This window comes from Colletotrichum graminicola (assembly GCF_000149035.1).
Source record: "Colletotrichum graminicola M1.001 genomic scaffold supercont1.19, whole genome shotgun sequence".
Lineage (NCBI taxonomy): Eukaryota > Fungi > Ascomycota > Sordariomycetes > Glomerellales > Glomerellaceae > Colletotrichum > Colletotrichum graminicola.
The window spans coordinates 206,926-230,290 of record NW_007361023.1 but is presented as its reverse complement, the minus strand read 5'-3'; the positions used below and the strand labels follow the sequence as shown (position 1 = coordinate 230,290).

The 23,365-nt window shown below is 58.1% G+C and overlaps 7 protein-coding genes and 2 non-coding genes across 9 annotated transcripts; 3 read left to right on the top strand and 6 right to left on the bottom strand.

Annotated features, from left to right (window-relative positions):
* Nucleotides 1-1,324: 1,324 nt before the first annotated feature.
* Nucleotides 1,325-3,138, top strand: GLRG_05540 (cytochrome P450 monooxygenase; the record flags this gene model as incomplete). Its single annotated transcript, XM_008096225.1, has 4 exons — nucleotides 1,325-1,507; nucleotides 1,572-1,799; nucleotides 1,889-2,440; nucleotides 2,515-3,138. 4 exons carry the CDS (start codon nucleotides 1,325-1,327, stop codon nucleotides 3,136-3,138), a joined length of 1,587 nt encoding a protein of 528 aa, XP_008094416.1.
* A 222-nt stretch (nucleotides 3,139-3,360) lies between these two features.
* GLRG_05539 (glycosyl hydrolase family 31) lies at nucleotides 3,361-6,049 on the bottom strand (the record flags this gene model as incomplete). The annotated part of the gene is made up of 2 exons (XM_008096224.1): nucleotides 3,361-4,383; nucleotides 4,442-6,049. 2 exons carry the CDS (start codon nucleotides 6,047-6,049, stop codon nucleotides 3,361-3,363), a joined length of 2,631 nt encoding a protein of 876 aa, XP_008094415.1.
* Nucleotides 6,050-7,938: 1,889 nt separating this feature from the next.
* Nucleotides 7,939-9,839, top strand: GLRG_05538 (major facilitator superfamily transporter; the record flags this gene model as incomplete). The annotated part of the gene is made up of 5 exons (XM_008096223.1): nucleotides 7,939-8,538; nucleotides 8,599-8,658; nucleotides 8,720-8,958; nucleotides 9,020-9,306; nucleotides 9,373-9,839. The coding sequence occupies 5 exons, from the start codon at nucleotides 7,939-7,941 to the stop codon at nucleotides 9,837-9,839; spliced, it is 1,653 nt and encodes a 550-aa protein (XP_008094414.1).
* A 620-nt stretch (nucleotides 9,840-10,459) lies between these two features.
* On the bottom strand, nucleotides 10,460-11,641 carry GLRG_05537 (uncharacterized protein; the record flags this gene model as incomplete). The annotated part of the gene is made up of 2 exons (XM_008096222.1): nucleotides 10,460-11,200; nucleotides 11,276-11,641. The coding sequence occupies 2 exons, from the start codon at nucleotides 11,639-11,641 to the stop codon at nucleotides 10,460-10,462; spliced, it is 1,107 nt and encodes a 368-aa protein (XP_008094413.1).
* Nucleotides 11,642-12,751: 1,110 nt separating this feature from the next.
* GLRG_05536 (uncharacterized protein) lies at nucleotides 12,752-13,141 on the bottom strand (the record flags this gene model as incomplete). Its single annotated transcript, XM_008096221.1, has 1 exon — nucleotides 12,752-13,141. The coding sequence occupies one exon, from the start codon at nucleotides 13,139-13,141 to the stop codon at nucleotides 12,752-12,754; it is 390 nt and encodes a 129-aa protein (XP_008094412.1).
* Nucleotides 13,142-14,007: 866 nt separating this feature from the next.
* Nucleotides 14,008-14,814, bottom strand: GLRG_05535 (uncharacterized protein; the record flags this gene model as incomplete). The annotated part of the gene is made up of 3 exons (XM_008096220.1): nucleotides 14,008-14,370; nucleotides 14,422-14,512; nucleotides 14,606-14,814. 3 exons carry the CDS (start codon nucleotides 14,812-14,814, stop codon nucleotides 14,008-14,010), a joined length of 663 nt encoding a protein of 220 aa, XP_008094411.1.
* Nucleotides 14,815-18,128: 3,314 nt separating this feature from the next.
* On the top strand, nucleotides 18,129-19,975 carry GLRG_05534 (cofactor FMO1 FAD enzyme; the record flags this gene model as incomplete). Its single annotated transcript, XM_008096219.1, has 3 exons — nucleotides 18,129-19,066; nucleotides 19,152-19,388; nucleotides 19,438-19,975. The coding sequence occupies 3 exons, from the start codon at nucleotides 18,129-18,131 to the stop codon at nucleotides 19,973-19,975; spliced, it is 1,713 nt and encodes a 570-aa protein (XP_008094410.1).
* A 360-nt stretch (nucleotides 19,976-20,335) lies between these two features.
* GLRG_13137 lies at nucleotides 20,336-20,407 on the bottom strand. The gene has a single exon. It is a non-coding gene; the product is annotated as a tRNA-Ala (tRNA).
* A 7-nt stretch (nucleotides 20,408-20,414) lies between these two features.
* On the bottom strand, nucleotides 20,415-20,520 carry GLRG_13136. The gene has a single exon. It is a non-coding gene; the product is annotated as a tRNA-Val (tRNA).
* Between the last annotated feature and the right edge of the window lie 2,845 nt (nucleotides 20,521-23,365).

The following is a 23,365-nucleotide window of genomic DNA, read 5'->3' as shown; positions in this document are numbered from 1 at the left end:
ACTCGGAACTGAGCCCCAGGCTATCAGCTCCCCGTTACCGGAGCGAATCCCAAGCTCGACGAGTGACGTTGGGAAGAACATCGTCCCCCCCCCTCCTCCCCTATGGAAGCAAGATGAGGTGTGAAAGGCTATCGTAACTCGGTAGCCTCCCGCTATACCGGAATTAGTAGAGTCTGGATTGTAGCGTAACGCCATCAGCTACTTCGATTGGCCCGTCGGCTCACATCAATTATTCAGCAGCACACGTTTGCCGCCGGCACCAAAGACACCATCTTGCACCCTCATCGTAGGTTCCGAGTGCCATTGACCGTGACTACTGATTTCATTGTGTGGACGGATATCCTCCTCCGGAAAGAGGTCGTCCAAGGAAGTGGAAACAGGTTGGCTTGCTGGTACAGAGGCCGCTGCCTCCATTGGCCGTTTCCGGCGGCAGTGATTCCCGAGTTATCTTTGGCTGAGCATTTCATTTCTCGAAAATCTGACTGTGCCGGTAGTGAAGCATTTTTGACGCACGCCAAGCTGACAAGAGGCATGCAATCAGGGCCATCAGGCCGGAAGCTTCGGAAACTTAACCCATTCCTTGGGTCTTTCTCCTGCCATTCCTCAGACCTGTCTCCCATCCCATTGGGCAAAGCAACACGTTGGCCATTATATACATACAAACTCGCAGTTATGCCACAATTTCCCGGTTTAAGGAACCGGTAGATCCCGAAGGAGTGGCAGGGTGGGGGGGGGGGGGGGGGGGGGGGGGGGTTACTCCTGGATGAACGCGGAGGCCGCGGTACGAGGCACTGCTCGTGAACGCTAGCGTTATTCCTATAACAGGTTAGGATTGAGGGTAGGACCGGAGGCGTCACAAGGGGCCCCTTATAGCATTGCTATAGGCTACTGACACGCTCCTACCGCACACAACCTTGGTACCAGGCATACATGCAATACTGCTTGGGCAGCCTCTCGTCTCCGTTTTGTACCCAAATTCTCGCATAGCATACATATGTCCTGTATTAGGCCTTGAGTGATCAACTACCTGTGCGGACTGAATTAGTGCCGAGTAAGACATTTCACTAGGGGTGGTACCCTACCTCCCCGCAGACGCATATCGGTACTGGACGCGCGATTGATACATGCGGATCGTCTGTCTAAATCTTAGCCGGGGCAGGGGGGGGGGGGCATAGAGTTGGCGCCTCACCTGGAATGGGCACAGCTTCTATAAAGTTGCGCTAGACCACGACTCACCGAGCCCCCAGACACCCTTCCAATATCGTCGTGGCTCCAACTCCAACTCTCCTTCTACTGTAGTCAACCTGTCGAGATAGAAGAGAAGATGAAAAATGGACTGCGCGATGGCCTGTCATGGGCACCTCCTAGCTGGATGATGGCCATCGTCGGTGTGCTAGTCTTTCTCTACATATTGCGTAATGCGGCGCTTCCAAAGCCCTTCAAGGGAATCCCTTACAACGTTGCCTCGGCGAAACGGGTGTTGGGCGACATTCCCGATATAGGCTCCGTGGCATCACGGCGTGAGTAGCTCGCCGACCAGCCCCCGCCGTCACGATAGCCCTCTCGTACAGCTCTTCCTCGGCCCTTTCACGCGTCCTCTCGTCATCTGCGCCGATCCGGTCGAAGCGCAGGATATCTCCATGCGTCGAACGTCCGAGTTCAAGCGGAACAGCAAGTTCAAGGACATGCTGGGCGGTATGATCCCCAACCATCGTCTCACGATGGCGGATGACGACCCCCGGCTCAAGAAGAACCGGGAGCTGGGCAAAGACTTGATGTTGCCAGGCTTTCTGCACGAGGTGAGAAGAGCGTCTCTTGTCGAGGCTGTCGATGGCCACCGCCGTGAGAGTAGAGCACAGCCGCTGACCGGGGGCCCGAACAAAGATAGGTGTCGGGGCCAGAGGTGTATGACAGCTCGATGCGCCTCATCGAGCTCTGGAAGCAGAAGAACAGGATCAGCAACGGACGGCCCTTTGAAGCCGCCAAAGACATCCACAACCTGGCCCTCGATGTCATCCTGTCTGCCGCGTTCAACCCGGACCCGACCAGAAACATCACGGCGCGCAACGTCGCGCACTTTGAGTCCATTCCATCGCCGCCTGCCACGTCCGGCGACCAAGACCTCCCCGTGAAGCTTGAGAACCCGCGGCCGGACTCCCTGGTCAAAGCGCTCAGCACCGTGGGGGAAGCCGCCGGCACCCTCTTCTCGTCGTCGTTCCCTCGTCTGCGGAGCTGGTTCATCATGAGACAGCAGTCGATGAAGGAAGCCCTTGTCGAGAAGGCCATCATGGAGACCCGGGAGCTGGGGAACGCGGTGAAGAGGATCGAGGCCGGGTTGCCGCCAAGATGTGCCATGGACCAGATGCTGATCCGGGAGAGATCGATTGCGGAGAAGGAAGGGAGGAGTCCTGAGTACTATTCGGGCACCATTAAAGACGAGGTGAGACTTGATTCCAGTTCTTGACACCGCAACGCCGCGAAACTGACCAAGTATCACCCTTCTCCCCCCTCCAGCTCCTCGGCTACCTCGTCGCCGGGCACGACACCACATCGGCGGCAACGCAGTGGGGTATCAAATTCCTCACCCGGAACCAGTCCGCGCAAACCCGTCTCCGGGCCGAACTCCGCGCGGCTTTCCCCTCCGCCGATGGCCCGCCGCCCGTCGGCGAGATCATCAAGACCTCGATCTCGTACCTCGACGCCGTCGTCGAAGAGGTTCTCCGCTGCTGCAAAGCCCTCCCCGTCATGACCCGCGAGGCTCTTGTTGACACCCAGATCCTCGGCACGGTGATACCAAAGGGGACGATCGTCATGTTCCTGTCCCACGGGCCGGGGGTCCTGCATCCCGCGGTGCCGGTCGACGATTCGAAGCGGTCGGAGAGCGGGAAGAGCATCTTGAAGAGGACGCACGCGTGGGACCCGACGGACGTCGGGGACTTCGTGCCGGAGCGGTGGCTGAAGAGGGACGCGGAGGGGAGCGAGGTGTTCGACTCGAACGCGGGGCCGTTCATGACATTCGGGCACGGGCTGCGAGCGTGTTTCGGGAGGAGGCTGTCGTATCTGGAGATGAGGATCGTGCTGTTTCTTCTGGTGTGGAGTTTTGAGTTCCAGGAGCTGAGCGAGGAGCTCAGTGGCTAGGACAGTTACTCTGGGCTCACGACGATGCCGACGTCGTGCTATGTCAAGCTGGGAAAGGTGTAGTGTAAGCTCCTTGACGCCATCACCGCGAGGTTGGTCAACGTGTCTCATCTTTAAACACGTGGAGACGGCGGAGAACATAGTTGTGCTGTCATGACACTTGTCTCATTTCATACATAGTCCAACTTTGGTGTGTTACAATATTACAAGATGTTTTTGTAGCTATAGGGAAACGGGGACGTTCCACGTCCTGCGTCCCCTCGCATCCAAAGCCTTCTCGGTAGCCTCTCCCGCCTTGGAGATGACACGCCTCTCCTCGCCCACCGGCAACAACACGTCGATGCCTTTGTCGAGCCAGAGCGGGCTCCAGCCCTCCTTGGATCCCTCCGTGACGGCCGCCTTCACGTCGACGGAGATGGCGTCGTCGACGATCTCGTAGCGGATCGTGAACTTGAACTCGGCCGCCACCTCGCGGCTGATGCCGTCGTCCTCGTACCAGGCGTCCTCGAACACGACGCCCTTGACGTCGTCGTCGGCCGCGGGCTCTGTCTGGACGCCCTTGGCGGCGGCGCCGCGCAGCGCGGGCGGCGGGAAGATCTCGACGCCACGCCAGTCGTCCTTGGCCTGGTTCGGGAACTCCGGATCGTCCTCCTTGCGGGAGGTCGTATCGAGGGGCTTTCCGACCGGCACGGCGGCGCCGACGCGCGCGATGATGGGGATGGAGGTGTACCAGGGCGAGAGCACGGTTTGCCACTTGCCGGCTTCGAAGTGCTCGTAGGGGGCGTTGGTGTTGAGGAAGCCGTAGTCGCTGCCGTCGCCCTTCTTGGGGAGGTAGACCTTGGCCGTGTCGACGCCCGGCTCGTACACGCCGCCGATGACGAAGGCGTCGCCGAACCAGTACTGCGTGTCGCCGTTCTTGATCTCCTTGGTCCACACCTCCGGGTCGGACTCGTAGCCCCATCCGGTCCAGCGCTGCGGCGGCACGGCGGTGTGGTGGGCGCGCAGGTTCTGGGAGTAGGTGTAGGGTACCAGCTCGTAGCGGCGCTTGATGGTGGCGCGGATGATGGGCGTCGCCGTCGGGTACATCCACGGCTCGATGACGCCGCCGATGAGGTTGTCCTCCTCGCTGGTCTTGAAGCAGTTGATGGCGAAGCGCGGCGAGTGCACGCCCAGCTGGATCCAGCGGACGAGGTGCTCCGGGGTGGGCTGGGGCCCTTCGAAGCCTCCAATGTCATGTCCGTAGCACTGCTGCGTGTTAGTGGCATGATCATGAGGGACAGGAAGAGGTGTTGCCGGGACTTACGTGGAGAAGAGAGAAACTGGCGTTCAGGGCCAGGGAGTTGCCGCCTCTCATGGACTCCCAGGCGGTGACGTTGTCGCCACTCCACGAGGCACCGCAGTACCTCATGGTGCCGGCCGTGGCACTGCGCGTCAGGACAAAGGGGCGCTCCTCGGGCTTGCCCTCGATGGTGGCATCGTGGGAGGCCTTGCCCATGAGCTCGGTGTGGATGGCGCGACCCCAGATGCCGACGTCCTTGCGGCTGAGGCCCTCGGGGATCGGTACCAGGTCCGTCTTCTCGAGGGCGCACTGCCACTCGTCGTCGGGGACGGTGTACTCGTTGTTGTCGTTCCACATGACGTCGATGCCGACCTTCTTGAGCCCGACGACGCCGTCATACCACCACTGGTAGCCCGCGTTGCTGGTGAAGTCGAGATGGCTCCCCTCGCCGCTCTCGCCTCCGCCGGCGCTCCAGAGCCTCGTCACGGCCGTCTTGCCCGTGTTGGGGTCCTTGAAGAAGGCGCCGGCGGCGGACAGCTTCTTGTACTCGGGGTGGGTGGCGAGCACGTACGGCTTGACGTTGGCTAACAGGCGGAGGCCGTGGGAGTGGGCCTCGCGGGTGAAGGCGCGCGGGTCCGGGAAGCGGTGGTAGTTCCAGGTAAAGACGTTACGGGTCTTGGGCTCCGTCTCGGCGACGGTGTAGCCGGAGCTCATCTGGAAGGCCGAGAAGGGGATATCGTGCTTCTCACACTGCTTGACCCAGCCCATGATGGCGTCGTGGGCGCGCGGGGAGTCCATGGCGCTGTACTTCATGCCGCCGCCGATGTAGCCCATCATGTACCTCGGCACGCGCAGCGGGAAGCCGACAAGCTCGGCGTACGAGTGCACGACCTCGGCGACGGTCTTGCCGACGATGAGATACTCCTCGAGGCCGCCGTGGGACTGGCGGTGCACCTTGTAGGCACCCCACATGCCGTCGAGCTCAGAGCCGATGGACCAAGTCGAACGCGAGTGCGCCGTGGAGAAGATTCCGACGGCGCCCTCGGGCGTGACGTTGATGAGGAGCGGGATGTGCTTGTACAGCGGATCCGTGCGGTAGGCGTCGTACCCAAAGGTGTCACTGGCCGAGATGATGAAGCCGCGGCCGCTCAGGTCCATGGGCGCCGCCTTCTCGCCGAGGCCGACGTGTAGCGTGCCCTTCTTGTACACCGAGTAGTGGGCGATGCCGGGGCCGTCGGCGGCGTACGAGCGGAACGGCAGGTCCGCGTGGATGGGTTTCCCCGCGGCATCCTGGCCGGCGTAGAGGGAGACGATGGGCGTGTCACCGGTCCATTCGACGACGGCCTTTGCGGCCGAGGTGGTGAAGGTTTGTGTGCCCTCCGACGTCTTGACATCGACATCCTTGGGCGCCGAGCCGGGGCTGGGCTTGTGTGCGCTCGGGAAGGGGGGCAAGGGGCGGGACTTGGAGGTGACGGTGGTGCGGAAGACGGTTGACCTCACGACTTCGAATGTGAAGGTGAAGGGCTCAGTCTGACCCTCGGATGACTGCAGCTGGATCGAGGCATTTGAAGCCGCCCCCTTTGCCCCTTTGGGTGCGTACTTTGTAGGGATTCTCTCGTTTTGGAGAAGCATCTTGGGCAAGTGATATCTGGGTCTCTTGTTGGGACTATCCGGACTCCAGATTCGTGAATAGGAGAGGGGAAAAAAAGCACAAGACAGAACGAAAGGACGTATGTATCCAGGCAAGCAGACCGTTCTTATTGCCGAGCGGATGTGAGCAAAACACAAAGCAGGTGGGGTTGAGGAAGGATGTTGGACTTTGCATGCATATACTACATAGACAGGATGAGGGGAGCCGGATGCTGGGAGATCCAGTAAAAGCTCAAAGTTTCCGAGGCCTCACCCAAAGTCGCCTTCTCTCGTACAAAGCGCACTGCCGCAGAGCGGCGGCATCGGCCCTCTGGCATCGTGAACCTGACTTGGCAGCTCGTGTTTGGCCGAAGCTCATGCAAAGTGTGATGAACTAAAGACGCGTCCCTTTCACGAGATGCCGCCCATTGGAGAGGAGACGTCCCCCACAGCGAAGCCATCCGGATATCCACATATCCCCAGACTGATGAGAGGCTGAGGACGGGGAAGTTTGCACGGCTGCTTTCACGGATGGAGACCATGACCAATGAGTATCGGGTCCCTGACTCGTCGGTAGGGGACTTGTCCTAGCCGTTGTGGAGTGTTTACTGTAGGATCGTATCATAAGCCGACCCAAATGCGGTTAGATGCCGCCGTATGCCGTGCGGGGAGCACAATGTTTCTCTCATCATGCTTTAGATCATCACGTGGCCCTTCATCTCCGCATCTCCCCCGCCGGCTTGGCCATGAAGGTCGGCAACTTACGGACCACAGCCAATGAGAGCCGGAGTGGGTTCAAGAACATCATGTCGTCTCGGTGGGCTCGTCACGATATCGGCCATCTTCCGATGCTAACAGCTCCGTCCGCGCCATGGTCGTCTCATCCATGATCCTCCTGTCCAACCAAGACAGCTCTCCTCTGCATCTTCCTCCACTTCTCCCTTTCAATGTCTGGGGGTCGTCTGGGGCAGCCTGTCCATTGCGCCGGTCCTCTCCGCGGCCCTTCGCCGCCCTTCTCCTCCTTTTCCCTCCTCCACGAAAGAAGGTAAATCCCCAAAGTTCCCCGCGCGGAGAAGTCGGTTTTCCATGTGGGGGACATATTAGCTTCTTTTCCGGACCCCAACTCCTCAAAAGAGTTCGGATTACGAATCGTCAATGCTGACCCGGGCCACACTCGTGATGCTCCTTCTTATTGGTGAAGGACTCCATGTTGTTGTGGGCTGGCGTTCCGCGCATACGGAACGAGTCAAGTTGAGCCCGTTCCTCAGCTTGTCGCCAACTGATTGGGACGAACAACGTGCCGCGTGAAGTCCTTTCTGGTCTGACCGACCCCTGGCCGTCAACACCAGACGGCGGCTTGTTACCAATCGTGAGGAATTACTTGCTTGGTAGCCCGGTACTACATGTAGCGATAGTCAAGACGTGAAGTCGACTTCGTCAGACAAGGTCCGTCATTTGGACCCCTTGCACATTTACTGAACCAATCGGGTAAAGATAACGAGCCCTTTTTTGGAAAAATCATATAGAGGCTCTGTTGACACCGCTGCCATGGTCTTGGCCAACCGTCCCCCCTGTCAATCACTTGCACCCCCTCCCCCTAGTCCCGGCTTGATACTTTGAGATACACATGAATGATACACACCAATGATGAACAATGTCATGATCCACCCCTCGTCACTTGTTCTCGGCAACCGAGTCGCACCCAGGCTGTCAGCCGATATGTTCCCGGGCTGATGGCGCCCATATCTCGACTGCTCTTCCCACTTCTCCCGTTCTTGCTGGTCCCTTATCGACTGTGTTTCGATTCCACCTGAGCCAGCCTGCCTACCTCTCAATACAAAGAATCCGTGTGTGTCTGGTCAGAGGGTTACGACGAAACACAAAGAGTCACCATGGCCACCACCGAGGATACCAGCAAGACGCCCGTCGACCAGGTCGAGCACGCTCCCGTGCAGCCGGCCCACCGCCGCGATGCCGCCGCCGAGCTCCTGGGCAAGGCGGACGCCTCTCCCGAGGACCGCGTCGTCGTCACGCCCGCCGACAACGCCCGCGTCCTGCGCCGCATCGACATGGTCATCCTGCCCCTGATGCTCTTCGTCTACTTCCTCCAGGGCATCGACAAGTCCACCCTCGCCTACGCCTCCGTCTTCGGCCTCATCAAGGACACGAACCTCGTCGGCGACCAGTACAGCTGGCTGGGCTCCGTCGTCTACCTCGCCCAGCTCGTCATGCAGTTCCCGCTCGCCTGGCTGCTGGTGAAGCTGCCCATCGGCAAGTTCACCAGCTGCATGGTCGCCTTCTGGGGCGTCACCCTGTCCTGCATGGCCGCCGCCCACAACTTTGGCGGTCTGATGGCCGCCAGGTTCTTCCTCGGCGCCTTCGAGGCGAGCGTGGCGCCGTCGTTTGTCGCCATCACCCAGATGTGGTGGCGCCGACGCGAACAGACGCTGAGAATCAGCTACTGGTATGCCATGAACGGCTTTACCAACATGGTGTGTATTATCACCTCGCAAGCTGGCTGCTCCCCCCAACCCATCTCTGATATCCCGCAGTTTGGTAGTCTCATCACGTATGGTCTCGGCCACATCTCGTCGCCCCTCAAGGAGTACCAGGTACGTCTTCCCTCCCCCCCCCCCCCATGATCCTGCTGAACTTCCCTCTGACATCAAGTAGATCATCTTCATGTTCTTCGGCATCATCACGGTCGTCTTCTCCATCGTCATGTTTCTCTTCATGCCTGACTCCCCTGTCGAGGCAAAGTTCCTTAAGGATCACGACAAGCTCATCGCCATTGAGCGTCTCCGCATGAACCAGCAGGGTGTCATGTCACGCGAATGGCGGTGGGATCACCTGAAGGAAAGCCTGCTGGATCTGAAGACCTGGTGCTGGTTCTTCCTGGTCTTTTCCATCTCGTAAGTCTTCACCGTCGTCCCTGTAACCTGTCGCTGCCCGTGTGTGCTGACACTGCCGCAGCATCCCCTCCGGAGGCATTTCCACCTTTGGTCCTTTGATCGTCAAGTCCTTTGGCTTCGACTCCTTCCAGACCATCCTCTTCAACATCCCCTTTGGCTTTGTACAACTCGTTTCCACCGTCGGGGGTTCCTGGATTGCGACCAAGATCCACAAGAAGGGCCCCGTCATTGCCGGACTCTGTGTTCCCCCCATCATCGGCTGCGTCATGTTGATGGTTCTCCCTACCACCGGCCAGAAAGCCGCACGTTTAATCGGATATTACCTCATCTCCGTCTACCCCGGCATCAGTAAGCCCTTTCTCCCTTCTCGCCTCCTCCGCCAGGGAAACCTCCCGACTAACATGTCATCCCCAGCCCCTCTTATCTACAGCTGGTCCGCCGCCAACACGGCCGGTGATACCAAGCGGAAGTGCACATCCGCGTTCCTCTTCGTCGGCCAGTCCGTTGGCAACGTCGTCGGCCCGCTCCTGTACAAGCCCTCCGAGTCACCCAGATATGCCCGCGGCCTGACCTCCAACCTCGCCCTCTACTGTGTCATCGTCGTCCTGGTCATCGCGACGAGCCTGTACCTCGCCTTCCTCAACCGCTCGCACAGCAAGCGCCGCGTCGCCATGGGCAAGAGCGCCGTCATCGTCGACACCAGCCTGTTCTCCGCCGCCGAGGCCGAGAAGATGAAGCAGGACCAGGCCGCGAGCAAGACGGGTGAGAACGGCCACGAGATGGCTGCGTCTGGCGAGGAGAACGTACCGGACGACGTCGGCGCGAGGGCGTTTGACAATCTGACGGATCTAGAGAATGAAGAGTTTTGTTTTGTGTTTTAAAGCAGAGTTACCGCGAGGCGGCGCAGATATACCCAATTGCATCGTTGGCATGGTTTCAAAAGAATTGTTGGCGAAAAAGTGCAAAGTGCGCACGTGTTATACTTCATATACGGCATGGTATGCTCGCCGTCCTGTCCCAAGAGCAACTATTGAAAGTCGAGCCTCGCCCATGAGCCATGGTCAAAGTTTCAGCCGAACCTGGTCCATCGCTTCTAGTGTAATGAACACCGAGCCCAAGATTTCTTCATGTTAACTGATAATGTTAACGAGGTTAGGCATCGCGGTGGGGACTTACCATCTTGATTAAGCCGGCAATTCTCATGTTGCTAGCGATAGCTAGAACATGAAGGGCATCAGCACGAGAAAGTATGTGCTGATATTGTTCAGCTATAGTAATCTCCATATATCTAAGGAATTTTCCCATAGAGCGTATCGCGTCGGCGATATTGAGGAAGTCGACTAAGAGCCTTGATCAAGACCGAATTCAGGCAGGAGTACACCTCATCGTTGATAGTGCCTTGTGCATATTTAAAGTCTATGACTCTCTTTGTCAACGCCAATAAATCACTTACCCTGGACATTAAGGGGTAAATGGTTATCAGAGATTTTGCCGTGGCTGTTCACTGAGGTGCATCCGTAGTTTCAGCTAATCCCGTCGCGGGTGCTGTCTCTCTTGGACGACGTATCGTGTATGTGCTGTCAGTGCCATACCGTAGGACGTTGAAGATATCTTTCTCCGTGTCCTGGCTCAGGTCAAGAACTTGCGCCAGCAGATCAGACCGACGAGCCGCTCTGAATGCATCTGCCATGGTCAGAATGCCCAAGTGGTACTGCAGACTGACTTCAAACCAGCACAAGCGCCGTTCCTGGTCCAAGTAGTGAAGCTGTCTCTCGCAGGTGTTTACTAGTGTGCAGATCGAGGTTCGATAAACGTCAATCGCGTCCAGAAGGCTCTTCCACGTAAGAATAAGGCTGTCCTCGTCGACCCCCTCTCTCAACGCCTCTTTCAGCGACGTAATGTTCTTCCAGACGTACATGGAGCCGACAGCTGCGCCGGAGAAGATCTTCCGAGCGGCTTCGTCCGTCACTTTGAACCCCTTTGTTCGCCACGTCTCGGTCTGCGGATGAAACGATCCCACGAGGAACGCCCTGACTAGGAGCCACACCGGCTCCAAGCATGCGCCTTTCAGCCCGGAGGTCAGGGAAGCCCTCACGTTGTACGCCAAAGATGTCGAAGTGTCCCAACCCACGGCCGCCCAGTATATCCTGCTTTCGAGCTGCAGGTAACTCTGGGTGGAGCTGGGGTCAGAGCTAGGGCCTGCGATTGCGTTGACCCAAGTCTCTACCCCTGACCCGCGAAACTGTCGACCATCGTGCCGCTCTCGGAGCCTCTGCACTTGCAAAAGAGTGGTATGGAGACAGACTAACCCACTTACGCCGTCCTCTTCCTCGTCCTCCGAGATGCCAAGTGGTATCGGGGTCTGCGAGAACATAAACAGCGTCAAGACGGACTGATAAGAAACCCTATTCATGACTTTGAGCATGTCGTTTCTGGCAGCACGCCATGATTTCCGGGTGACTTCTTCGACGTCATCTGTCGGGTAGTTGGTCTGGCTCAGTATGAGTGGAAGCCACCGGGCCGTGAACGCCTTGGCCGCCAGGAGTAAGGATCGTTTCACACTCTCGTTTCTTTTCGCGGCGGCCTCGGAATCCTTCTCGCACTCACGGTTTGACTCGTGATCCTCCGCCGCCTTGGTCGTATTGGCATCAACGGCGCTGAAAATCCCAATGCCCAGAGGCATATCAGTGCTGCCGGAGTTGGTACTGTCGCTGTCAGCGTCTCGCTTCGGCCTGGATGGTAGGTCATACGAATGTTACACTAATGGGCAGCTACCAGTCCCAATTGCAAGGTCGAGCACGGGTTCGAGACTCTGCATCACAAAAGAATTGGACCACAGCGTTAGAAGTAAATCAAGTTGGCCTTGGTCGGCAATGTCAAGATCCTTTGGGCTTTCGGTCTCAGTCGCGATGGGTGTCTAAGGTCGACACGTCGGTGGCTGTGCAGCGTGATTCCTCTTTGCACTGCTGATCCACTACGTATCGTTAGCCATATGCATTTTTCGTGTCTTGTTCCTCCGCTGGACGAGCCATCACCTGGGAACTGCATGGTTGCTTGAGTCTGGCGCTTCTTGCACAACTGCCCTTCCAACTCAAATTACCAGGGTGGTAGCCAAGCTGGGAGGCATTGCATGCAACGCGTGAACGGCGGCAGCCATCACAGCTGGAGTACTGTTTTCTGTTGCTTCGCATCGAGTTGTTTGATAGAGGGCTGCCTGATACACGCGAGTTGTAACCTCGGTCTCCGGAACGGCCGGTGGTTGTACTCAAAATGAGAGGTGGTGGGCTATGATTTCTAATCCAAAATGTGTGATGCGACTTTGGTATTCCGCAACTTCAAAGTCGAAGCAGATCATTGGTCAGAACGTTGGGTGGACACAACCAGACCAAGTGTCCTTTCGCCTAGCAACCCATTCAGGTGTTGAAATACGGATAACGGTCACTCAAAATGCCATATAGTATGATATTGAGACTATCAGTGGTCCTTTTCTTTTCTTATTTTTTCTCTTCTTTTCTTTTCCCCTTTTTTTTACTCCATTCCAGTTTAGAAAGGAAGAGTTGGATACAGTCGGAACAGGAGCAAACCTTTTGGTCAATTAACAGCAGCACGCCCAATACCCCCCGAAACTCAAGAACAACCGAACATATAGGTCGCTTTGTCACGGTAGTCCTTTTACTTTTGAAGAGCAGTCAACAGGTGCTCGAATTACGCTCCGAAGATTGGCTGTGCGGTTCCTGTCTGGATAGCAGCGAGGAGACCTTCCACCTAGCCATCTGCCCCTATCAGTTTGGAGCTATCCTAGGAAACTTGCAATCAAGGCCCTCAACTTTTTCTCGTCCATTTTCTCGATACCCAGCAGCTCATTGTCCAGGCGATCAGAAAAGTCGCACCCGTAGTCACTGCTCGTGGCACCGCAAATGCAGAGGCCGAGCATCGCACCATCAACGTCTGCGAGCGCACCTTTCGCCAGCTCCACACCCACAAGAGCCGGACGGAGGGACTCCATGGACCGAAAATCTACTTTCTGTACGTCTAGATTGGGATGAACCGCCAGCTTGGCAGCGTTGCTGCCGCCCTTGCGTGAAAGGACAGTGACTAAGAAGTTTGCGTCAAGCAGAGCTTGGAGCAGGGGAACTCCGAGGTGGCCTGTCGCACCGGCAAGCGCGATTCGGGTCGAGGACATTGTATCGAGGAAAGTTTGAAAATAATGGAGTTCGTTCTATATGCTCCTCGTTCGAGTCGATGGGCCAAGAGTGCAATCGTGTCAGACCCTTGACGGTTATATACCTTTGTCAAGGAGATCCTCGATGGGCGTCAGTGCAGGTTGCAGGTGGGCCACAAAAGCCAACCCAGGCTATTTCTCAAGGATTAAATCAGGATAAAGCTGATATGCCGATGCCACGTCCCGTGATACACATCGTGTCATCCACTTGCGCACCTACTGATGGGTTGAACCCGATCAATGGGCTGCGGGGCCTTCGGCTCCGGATTTCGGAGGCGACTGTCGGTACCGATCTATCGGCTCCGGCAGATCCGACACTCCTTGGCTATTCACGTATGGCCAGACTCGGAGCCGAACAAGTTTAACAAGATCGCGTTGATTATGTGGAAAGCAACAGCTCAATGTCAAGTAACATGTTCTCGCGTCTTGTAGGATTCGCTCAGAGACACAGCCAAGTACGTAACTAGCGAAGTCAGCATTATTCTGAACGATGTCAACGATGTTGTGAACCCCATGGCTGGAATGGCGGTCATTGGGCTGGAGGGGGCCGGTAGGAGAATGAGGTGTTGCCAGAGATGGGAGCTTGGCGCTGAGACTCACGAGACCTCATGAACCAAGGTTCGTTTCTCCGGCCTTGTCGCGAGCTTATAATCTTTTGTGCCCTCCACTACCGAGCTATATATATGCGCTATACGTCTCTACTGTGTTCTCGTTGAGTTAAAATCTTTTACTTTATTTCTTCTCCTGTCGTGTGCTCTAGCTCGTGGCCAAAAGCAACCCGCACCCCTTAGGGCAGTCAATGCAATCAATCTCTCGCATTTTCGGGGTTAAAACCAGCGCTCTCTACCCGTCAGAAGCGCCACGTACTGATCCATCAAGATTCGGTGCGCCGCCAGCTGCGCCTCAGGGAGCGAGCTGACAACGAGGCCGTCGATTGCGGCCCGAAGAGCGTTTATCTGATTCTCGTTCGCAACAGCAACGGTCCTGCTGGAGGCGGAACCACCCAACGATGCCGCGTCAACAGTTTGGTTCGGCGCGATGTCACCAGGCCAACCCGAAGGTTGCTGTGAGGGTGGTCCTCCCGCATCTACCTCGTCGCACTTCTGCGTACTGATCCGAGGGTCCCCAGCGACAAGGGTGCCCTCGAATGCAACACGGCTCCGTAAGGCGTTAGTTGCTCGGCTGAGGCGCTAGACGAAAGTCAATAACGAAGTATAATCAAGGTCCGTGTAGAAACTCACGCTGTAAGCCACATTGCCCCTCTTTGCGGCCAGGAACTCTCCGGCTAGACGACGGAGCTCGCTGCCCTCGCGGATCAGGACGCAAGGGGTCCTGCCATCCGCGCATCGACGGCACTTCTTGGACCGGCCTGTCGCCGGCACGCACCACCCAGAAGAATGTCCATGAAGTGCGCTCAAGACGCACCTTAGGCACTCGAAGTCTTTCTTGTGGACAGGCTCGGGGGTCTTGGCCCGCACCTTAACTACATGAAGGTAGTCGTCGTCGTCCTCGGGGGGATCCTGAGTGCTGCCGACTACCCCATCACCCCCGCGCGCTTCGGCGCGATTCTTATGCGCGGCAGCGCGCGCCGTAGCGGTGCGGGCGCGCTTAAGTTCTTTCTTGTGGGAAGGCATCTATCTAAACGTCAGTATCCTGTTAGACAAGCCGCCGTGGGAAGATAGCGCCAGCGCACATGAAGACAGGGGGAAAACGAGAGTATCGCGGACATATAGGTAGTATAGTTGTTGATGGAGAGGACAGAAAAGAAGAACTATAAGAGGGCAATAAAACCGAAGGAGGCAGGCGCTGGGCCGGCTGGTCAACCGGCCAATCGGAGCCCGCTGTCTTATATAAATATTTCTACTTAACAAAAGGAGGATGAGCTGGACCAGCTTTGACGACGACAACCATATGCGGCGTCGCACGACTATTTCTCTTGTATCCCTTGCTTTTGCTTGTTTCAAAGCGACATCTCATGGTTAGTTCTAATCGTTCTGAACGAGGTTTTGGTATGTAGCTACTTCTAGGTGTATTGCGTCTGAGAACCGTCAAACCCACCTAGGCGGGTGTGCCGCGATGCCTTCGCACGGCATCGCGCAGTCTTGTGGGATTTCATTAGAATCGGAACATCTCATAGTCTGATCCCACTTACGCGATCTACCCTGAGGATACACGTATATCTACGGACCAGACCCTACAGTCTCACGTAGAAATTTCAGCCGTTTCTCTGTGACTTTTCCCACCTGAAGAAGTGCCTCGTGACAACAGATGAACAATTTCTTGTGAAGAAATGATGAAACATACTTCACTTTTCTGATTATGCATGGGAGCTTGTAAAAGCAAGTTCAAAAGCTATAGATGCTAGACCTGGGATAACTTGAGACAACAGTGAGGGCCATATCACCATAGGCTAGATCAAGGGGCAACTCTCCTCAATGCCCCTCTTTTCACATGATATCGTTTCTAGATCGTTTCAAAGAAGCTTCTACCATTACTACATCCTTTTATGCCGAAGTTGCAAGTGGCCCGTTATAGAGAGGATGAAGAAGAGAGGCGCGATGATGTTGACGATGATTTTGATAATCGTCAGAAGTTTCGACTTACATGCGGGCATACGCGACGTCGGTTACGGTAGCAAGATCGAATCACCGGCGCCATCATCACTTTTTTCTGAAATGAAAGAGTACTGGACGAAGGCTGACGTGCGTCGACCCAGTTTCTTCGAGGTTTTTTCGGTGTGTAAGCATTGCTAGGAGAATGTTTAACCGTGGAAGAGACGGCATTCATCTGTAGATGACCTGATAAGGCATTGTTACGTGTATCAATATTGGTTTGACGCATCATCACGGCCCGCGCCTGTCTCAAAACTTTAATAACCCAGGCCCTCGATAGTTCCAGGCCATGCAGAGGCCTCTCGGTCACTTTGGTCCAATGGTTTCCCACTTGTTCGTATAATTCTCCATCAGACTTGACAGTGTTTCAATCGCTAAAATCAAGTCAAGCAAGTCCCAGCACTGGTGCCAGTCTTTCTGCTCAAGACGTTCTTGGGTTGGGAGATTTTCTGGACGAATACAGAGCTTTACAAACTGAGAGCGTCTCAATTGGAGCCTTTCCGAGGTTCTCCTTGATGTTTTCAATCTCCATATTCCCATATCGACCTCATTCACAGGCGCCAAGAGACGGCTCTTCCCGACGTCGCAAAAACATCAGAAGGAACCATTATTTCGGTAAATGTGCCAATGTAATTGGTGAAGGTCATGGAGTTATCCGAGGGCTCGTACATTGCTGATTTGTGAGGAGAGCCAAAACGAGAAGAGAGTGTGAGAGACGTTGCTAGGTAAGCAAAGACATAATTAGTGCACAAGAAGCGCAAAACGTGTTTCAGTTGAGATGAGCATGAATGCACGGGGAAGGCCACAACTGATTTGACACTTCGCCATGATACCGTAGGATAGAGAGGCACTGAAAAAAGTCGATTTTGGCTATCTGACATGCCCGGTCTCACTGACGGACGACGGCCAAGAATACATCTTCTGGTCTCGAACACGGTATATTCCGAGGACCTCCCCGACGTACTAATAAGCAAGCAACACGTGGCGCGTCCCTGGCAAGCGGTTACTGCCGCATGCTCGACACGTTATCAGAACACATGCCAATGCCCTCGAGCACATCCAGCCGGCAATCCGTCCGGCTGTTCTTTGGGATTCTGTGGCGTTCAGGTCTCATTGTCTCCTTAAGCCCCCAAAACGACGACGCTCTGCCGTTAACCATGCATATGTAGGCGACCGCGTGGGGAACAGACGTTAGCGTACAGAGAAGAGGGTTAAGAAGAAAAGTGTCCGCCGCTGAGTAGATGGGAAACCTGAGCGGTCAGCACTGCCGAACTAGACGTCAGCTGACATGAACAAACTCTTGCAACCATTGTGTCTCTCTCCCTCGTGTGATTATCATCTAGTAATAGATTGTCGGCTGACACGGATAGAATGGAATGGAGAGGGACGTGCGAGTTTCCGCCGTGCTACACGCTTTAACCGTCCCAACTTTGACCCTCCTCCTCCTCGCAGGCTGAGACAAAAGTTGCCGGCCATCAACATGCGAATCCGCGCCAAGGATCGAGAGGCGGAAGCAGTCGGCGTCCCCCCCCCAGATTCCAAGCTCACTCGTTCGAGAACGCCACGCTCGACTGCGCTGGCCTCAGCCGCAGACGACCCAGAGTCGTGGGACGCTAGACCTACATCTCCCAAGGGTCTGGAATGCGCCCTCCATGCATGCGCTGTCTGACACCTGCGCCCACTGTCGCACACAGGACTGACATGGTCTCCTGTGGGATGGACCGCTAAGGCTAGCTGGAGGGACCACGGAATCGCCTAGGTAGTTGCTGGTGGCGCGTCGTGAGGAAAGCTTGAGTATACAATTCGCGGCCGATGATTGGGCGCTAGCCATGGCAAAGCACCGCCTCAGGGCAAGATAGGTCGGCTTATTCGTTTCCCTGTCGCCTGGTCTATTCCCCTTCCGACATAACCGTCAGACGATGAGCAGAATGCGGATGCTCAGCCCTCGCGCGCCGGCGGGCGCCTCCCCGACCAAGCGCATAATCCTCGTTGGCAATGTTGGTTACCGAAATCAGATGCGGCACTCCGAGTTGGGGGGGAATGAAGGGGCCTCATGGCCCTTTGGAGCAGATTTCAGCATGTCCCAAACTCTGCCGGAGAACCCGAGAGTCTGCCGTCGTGTTTTAGGTATCAGCCAACCACTGGTTTCGGTCATCCTACTTTTTGGGTTTAAGAACAAAAGGCATCTCTCCATGTCTCTTTCTCAGACCGTTGAACTTGACTGTTGTCCCTCACCTCCTTATCCGAAGTGTGTCCCCCCCCCCCCCCCCCCTCCCGCTCTCACACCCCAAACAACGAGCTCCCCTACGAAATCGCGATCCGGAAAACCGCGTGCCATGGCGCCTACAGTCGAGACGCTCATCATCGGCGCCGGGCCCAGCGGCCTTTGCGCCGCCAAGACCCTGCTCCAGCGTGACCCGGCCGCCGACGTGCTCATCGTCGACGGCCGCGCGTCGGTCGGCGGCGTCTGGTCCCGGGAGCAGATCTACCCGAACCTCAAGACCAACAACCTCGTGACGGCCATGGACTTTTCCGACTTCCCGATGGACTATAAGCGGTTCGGCCTCGAGATGAAGCAGCACGTGCCCGGCGCGGTGATGCACGAGTACCTCGTCGAGTACGCCAAGCACTTTGGCGTGTGGGACAAGATCCAGCTCAACACAAAGGTCGTGCGCGTCACGCGGCCCGAGGACGAGGGAGAGTGGCGCGTCGACGTCGAGGAGGCCGGCGGCGAGGCGAGGACTGTGACGTGCGCGCGCCTCATCGTGGCCACCGGCGTGCTCACCGTCCCCCACGTGCCCGTCATGGCCGGGTCCGAGGCGTTCGCGGCGCCGATCGTGCACTCGTCCGACCTGGGGCCGCAGGCGCACCTGTTCGCGTCGCCGGAGATCAAGACGGTGGCGGTCCTGGGCGGGAGCAAGTCGGCGTACGACGCGGTACACCTCGCGGCCTCGACGGGCCACAAGGTCCGGTGGGTGATCCGGCGGTCCGGGCGGGGGCCGGTGTGGGTTGCGACGGCGTTCACGCAGCTCGGCCCGTTCAAGGTCTGGCGCGAGCGGCTCGTCACGCGGCGCATCTGCGCCTTCATGTCGCCTTGCCTGTTCCCGGACCTGTCGGGCCTCTCGTGGGTGCGGCGGTTCCTGCACGAGAGCGCCGTGGGGAGGGTCGTCAGCCGGACGTTCTGGAAGCTGATCCGGCACGACACCATCAACGACTGCGGGTACCAGACGCACGAGAAGACCAAGGTGCTGCAGCCCGAGCAGAACCAATTCTGGTGAGCATCCATCCCCCCCCCTCCCCCTGTTTGCTTGGCCCTACAGGAGAATCTGGACCTGTTACTCACACGGACGGTTGCGCAGGTACGGTACCGCCTCGGGCATCCTCAGCTTCGAGGACGACTTCTTCGAGTACGTCCGCAACGGCACGGTGCAGATCTACCGCGAGGATATTGACCATCTCTCGGACCACACGATCCACCTCGGCGACGGAACGACGCTCGCCGCCGACCTGCTGGTGGCGTCGACGGGCTTCTCGGCGAAGCCGACCATCAACTTCGAGCCGGCGTCGCTGCACTCGGACCTCGGCATCCCGACGACGTCGCTGGGCCCCCAAGCAGACGGCGCGCTGGAACGAGGCCAACGCCAGGGCTGACGGCGTCATCGGGAAGCGCTTCCCGCGGCTTCTGGACGGGCCGTTCCTCGACCCGTCGTCGTCCAAGACGCGACCGTTCCACCCGGGGGCGTCGTCCGAGGTCGCCTACACGCCGTGGCGGCTGTACCGAGGCATCGCGCCGCCCGGGCTCGCGGCGCGGGACGACCGGACACTCGTGTTCCTCGGGGCGTTCAGCAACCTCGCCAACATCATGCGGCTCGAGGTGCAGTGCCTGTGGGCGCTGGCGTACCTCGAGGGCCGGATCCCGTCGCTCGACGTGGACCGCAGGGCCGGGCGCGTGTTCGACGAGGCGGCGCTGCTGCAGCGGTGGGCGCAGTACCGGGCGCCGTACGGGCACGGCCGGTGCTACCCGGACCTGGTGTTCGATCAGCTGCCGTACTGGGACATGCTGCTCGGGGACATGGGCGTGGAGACGCGGCGCAAGACCGGGGTCTGGGCCGAGCTGTTTGAGAGCTACGAGCCGCAGGACTACCGCGGCATGGTGGCGGAATGGATTGCGCAGAACCGGTAGCTGCTCTGCTTTGGCGGAGGAGATGGAGAGCGATGATACCCTCGTTATATCGACATCATGTTGTCATGGTTAATGGGTTGTTTGTCAGGCTACGTTACGTATACGTGCTTTATAAAGAGAAGACTAGACTGGGATGGAAGAATATGGTTAATACATAATGCATACATACCACGCGCACCCAAGGGTCTGTAGATAGCTGATTATCTCCCCACGTGTCTTGCTCGGCAACCAAGTATTATACAAGTGTTTGCAACCACTGATGAACCATTCTCACTCACTCTCCCTCATCTACGCACAAGAACTGTTGGTACAGAACAAGGGCCCAGACGGCCGCATCAGGGCGAACCCCGGACAAAAAGATGGACGATCAGGGAATCGAACCCTGGACCTACCGCATGCTAAGCGGTCATTATACCACTAAACCAATCGCCCATGTGGATGATCTAGCCCGGACTTGAACCGGAGACCTTCAGTGCGCAGTGAAGATATCGTGAGATGTCCTCGAGCTGTTAGACTGACGTGATAACCAACTACACCACCAGACCATTTGATTGTTGGAGGACTGGCTGGAATGAGGGATTATTATTCCCAACCGGGAATATTTGGCGGTGTGAGGTGTGGGATGTGCGGTGGAGGGGCGGGACTCGCAAAAGCGAGAGGGACAGGGATTCAGAGGTGCAGAGGCGGGCCGAGATGCAGCGTGTCATCCAATGGTCAACGGCGATGGCGTCGACAGGGGGGCTGGGAATGTACATAGGATCTTGTATTCCGGCTGGGATAAGACTCGAGAAAACAACAATGTGTTTCTCGAGGCTAGGTGGGCATCTTTAAGCAAGGGAGCGTAGGATTCACGAATGTCCATGACAGCAGCACAGACAAGACTCCAATGTTGTCAGGCCTTGACCAAACACCCTTGAAGGCGGTTGCTATGGACGAAGTACGGATAGAAACACGCAAAACCTCGGGGGGGCGCTGTATCAGTCTGCGCGGCCAATGAGCGCGTCCAGAATCGCGACCTCTCCATCTCCAAGTCAAGGGTGCCTCGGACCGCGACGAGGCGTGTCCATCCCTGCAGACTGCCATACTGTATCCGTATGCTTCCGAAGGCAGTACGGATAGCTCATCCACGGTGACACGGCTGTGGACAGCAAAAACACGCTAGAACCGGCCACGGACCCGGTCGAGGTTTGTTTAGAACGACCGCGCCGGCGACAGAAACGATTGGTCGACGCGCGTCGACGGATCCCAGCGCGGGCGGAGCCGAAACGGAGTCCCGGCAGGGGGGGAGGATGGCAGAGCTAGAGCGAGATAGGAAATGTGTAAACAATAGCCTTTATCAACAACCTGGGGTACAAGAGGGGGGAGGGGGAGGGGGGACACATACCGCGAGATAGACATAGTGGGTGAGAGAGAAGCGTGGGTTAAGCAAACATTACTTGCATTGACGGATGGAACACATGCCCAGCCAAGGGAGCCGTTGAATCTGTTTACGTCGTCGTTGTCATCGATCAGTGTTTACTCTCAACAGATACAGCAGGGCATATATCCATCCTACTTCCGCCCGCCACCACTCTCAGATACTTTCTCAGCTTGACATCTTCCTCTGTTCTTGTCAGGATAGTCAACCTACTGTTGATTCGAGGCATCCAGCCGTCTCACCATGACCGACGACGACTTGCCTATTGCGCTACGGCGCACGCGTCGAAGCTTACCCGGGGCGAATCCCGCAGCTTCGTCAGCCCCAGCATCACAACCCTCGACATCCCAGACCCCGCGCAAGACAACAGCAAAGCGCAAAGTTCGCTTCTCAGACCCGGGGCCGTCTGTCTCGACACCGCGCACGACGACTCGTCACTCATCTACCACCGGCCTGACGCCGATGATGAACCGCACGCTCCTCGGCCGGAACACGCCGTCCACCTCCCGCCGCCGCCGCCATTCTACACCCGCCGGCAGCAGCAGTACCCCCCCAGGAAGCGGCGGCGGTCGCACGGCCGCAACGACGACCGACCTGCCCACCAGCGGCGAGGTACACTTCCTCCCCCTCCGCCAGGTACTCTCGGGCCGCGTCCAGCGACGCATCCGCCGCAACGGGCTCAGCGAGGAGATGAACGCCATCGCGGCCGAGAAGCGCCAAGGCGCCAAGGCGGCGCAGGCCGAGGTCGAACGGCTGCGCCACGAGCTGCGGCAGAAGGACGCCGAGATCTACGAGCTGCAGAACGCCACCATCATCCTCGACTCCGAGCGCATCTGGGCTCTCGAGCGCGAGGTCGACACGCTCCGCGCCGCGCTGTCGGAGCGGTCCGCCGCTGCCGGCGCCACCGCACGGGACCGGAGCTGCTTCGACTGGACTCTCGCGGCGCGGGACCCCTTCGCCGACGACTTCTTCATGGAGACGGACACGGTCGAGGCCGAGTCCGTGTGCGGCGGCGGGCGCGTGCAGTTCGCTGACGACACGGCCTTTGGGGACGCGACCATGGCCGACATGGTCTGCAGCACGCCTTCGCGCGTGCGCTCGTCGTTCCTGACGCCGCCGCTCACGAGTCCCGTCGCCGCCTCCGGCCCTGCAGCAGCGACACCGTCCTCGCGCAAGAGGACGAGGAGGACGAGCGAGGTGCGCCCGCTGGCCGACGTCGGCGTGCAGGCCTGCTTCCCCGACCCCGACAAGGAACGGCTGGAGGAAGAGGTGGCGTCGCTGCGGATGGAAATGTCCAAGCTCACGGGCACCCTCGCGTCTTACTCGTCCCTCGCCGACCGCCTATCCGGACAGCTGTCCACGGTTGCGCCGCTCGAGAGCTCGCCGGACCCGCTGGCGACGATGGAGTCGCAGATCGCCGCTCTCCTCCGCGCCGCCTCGGACCGCGCCGCTGCGCTGCAGGAAATCGACGCGTCGCTCTGCGGTCTGGGCTTCCCCGGCGCCGACGCGTCCGAGGTCATCTCCTCGCTCTCAGCCGCCTTGCGCACCGCCCGGCTGGAACTCGAGTACCTGACTCCCGGCGAGATCACCCTGCCGCTGTCGTCGCACGGCGGCGAGGTCCTCGACCTGCTGCTGACGCGGCTGCGGGACCTGGCGAAACGCGCGCGCGAGGACGAGGCCTCGATCGACGAGTACCACGAGCTCGAGCTCTCGCTGCGGCAGCAGCTGGGCGCGCGGGTGGCTGCGATGGACGACCTCAACGGCGAACTGCGGCGCGCGAGAGCGGCGCTCGACGAGCGCGGGGGCCGCGTCGCCGAGCTCGAGGTCAGCATCGAGCGGCTCAAGGGCGCGGTGGCGGGGTACGTGCGGGACGTGGCGGAGCTGGAGGGCGTGGTCACCCGGATGGAGGGCGAGCACCGCGACGCGATGGCGACGCGGGACGCGCAGGTCGAGGTCGGGCGGCGCGTGCTGCG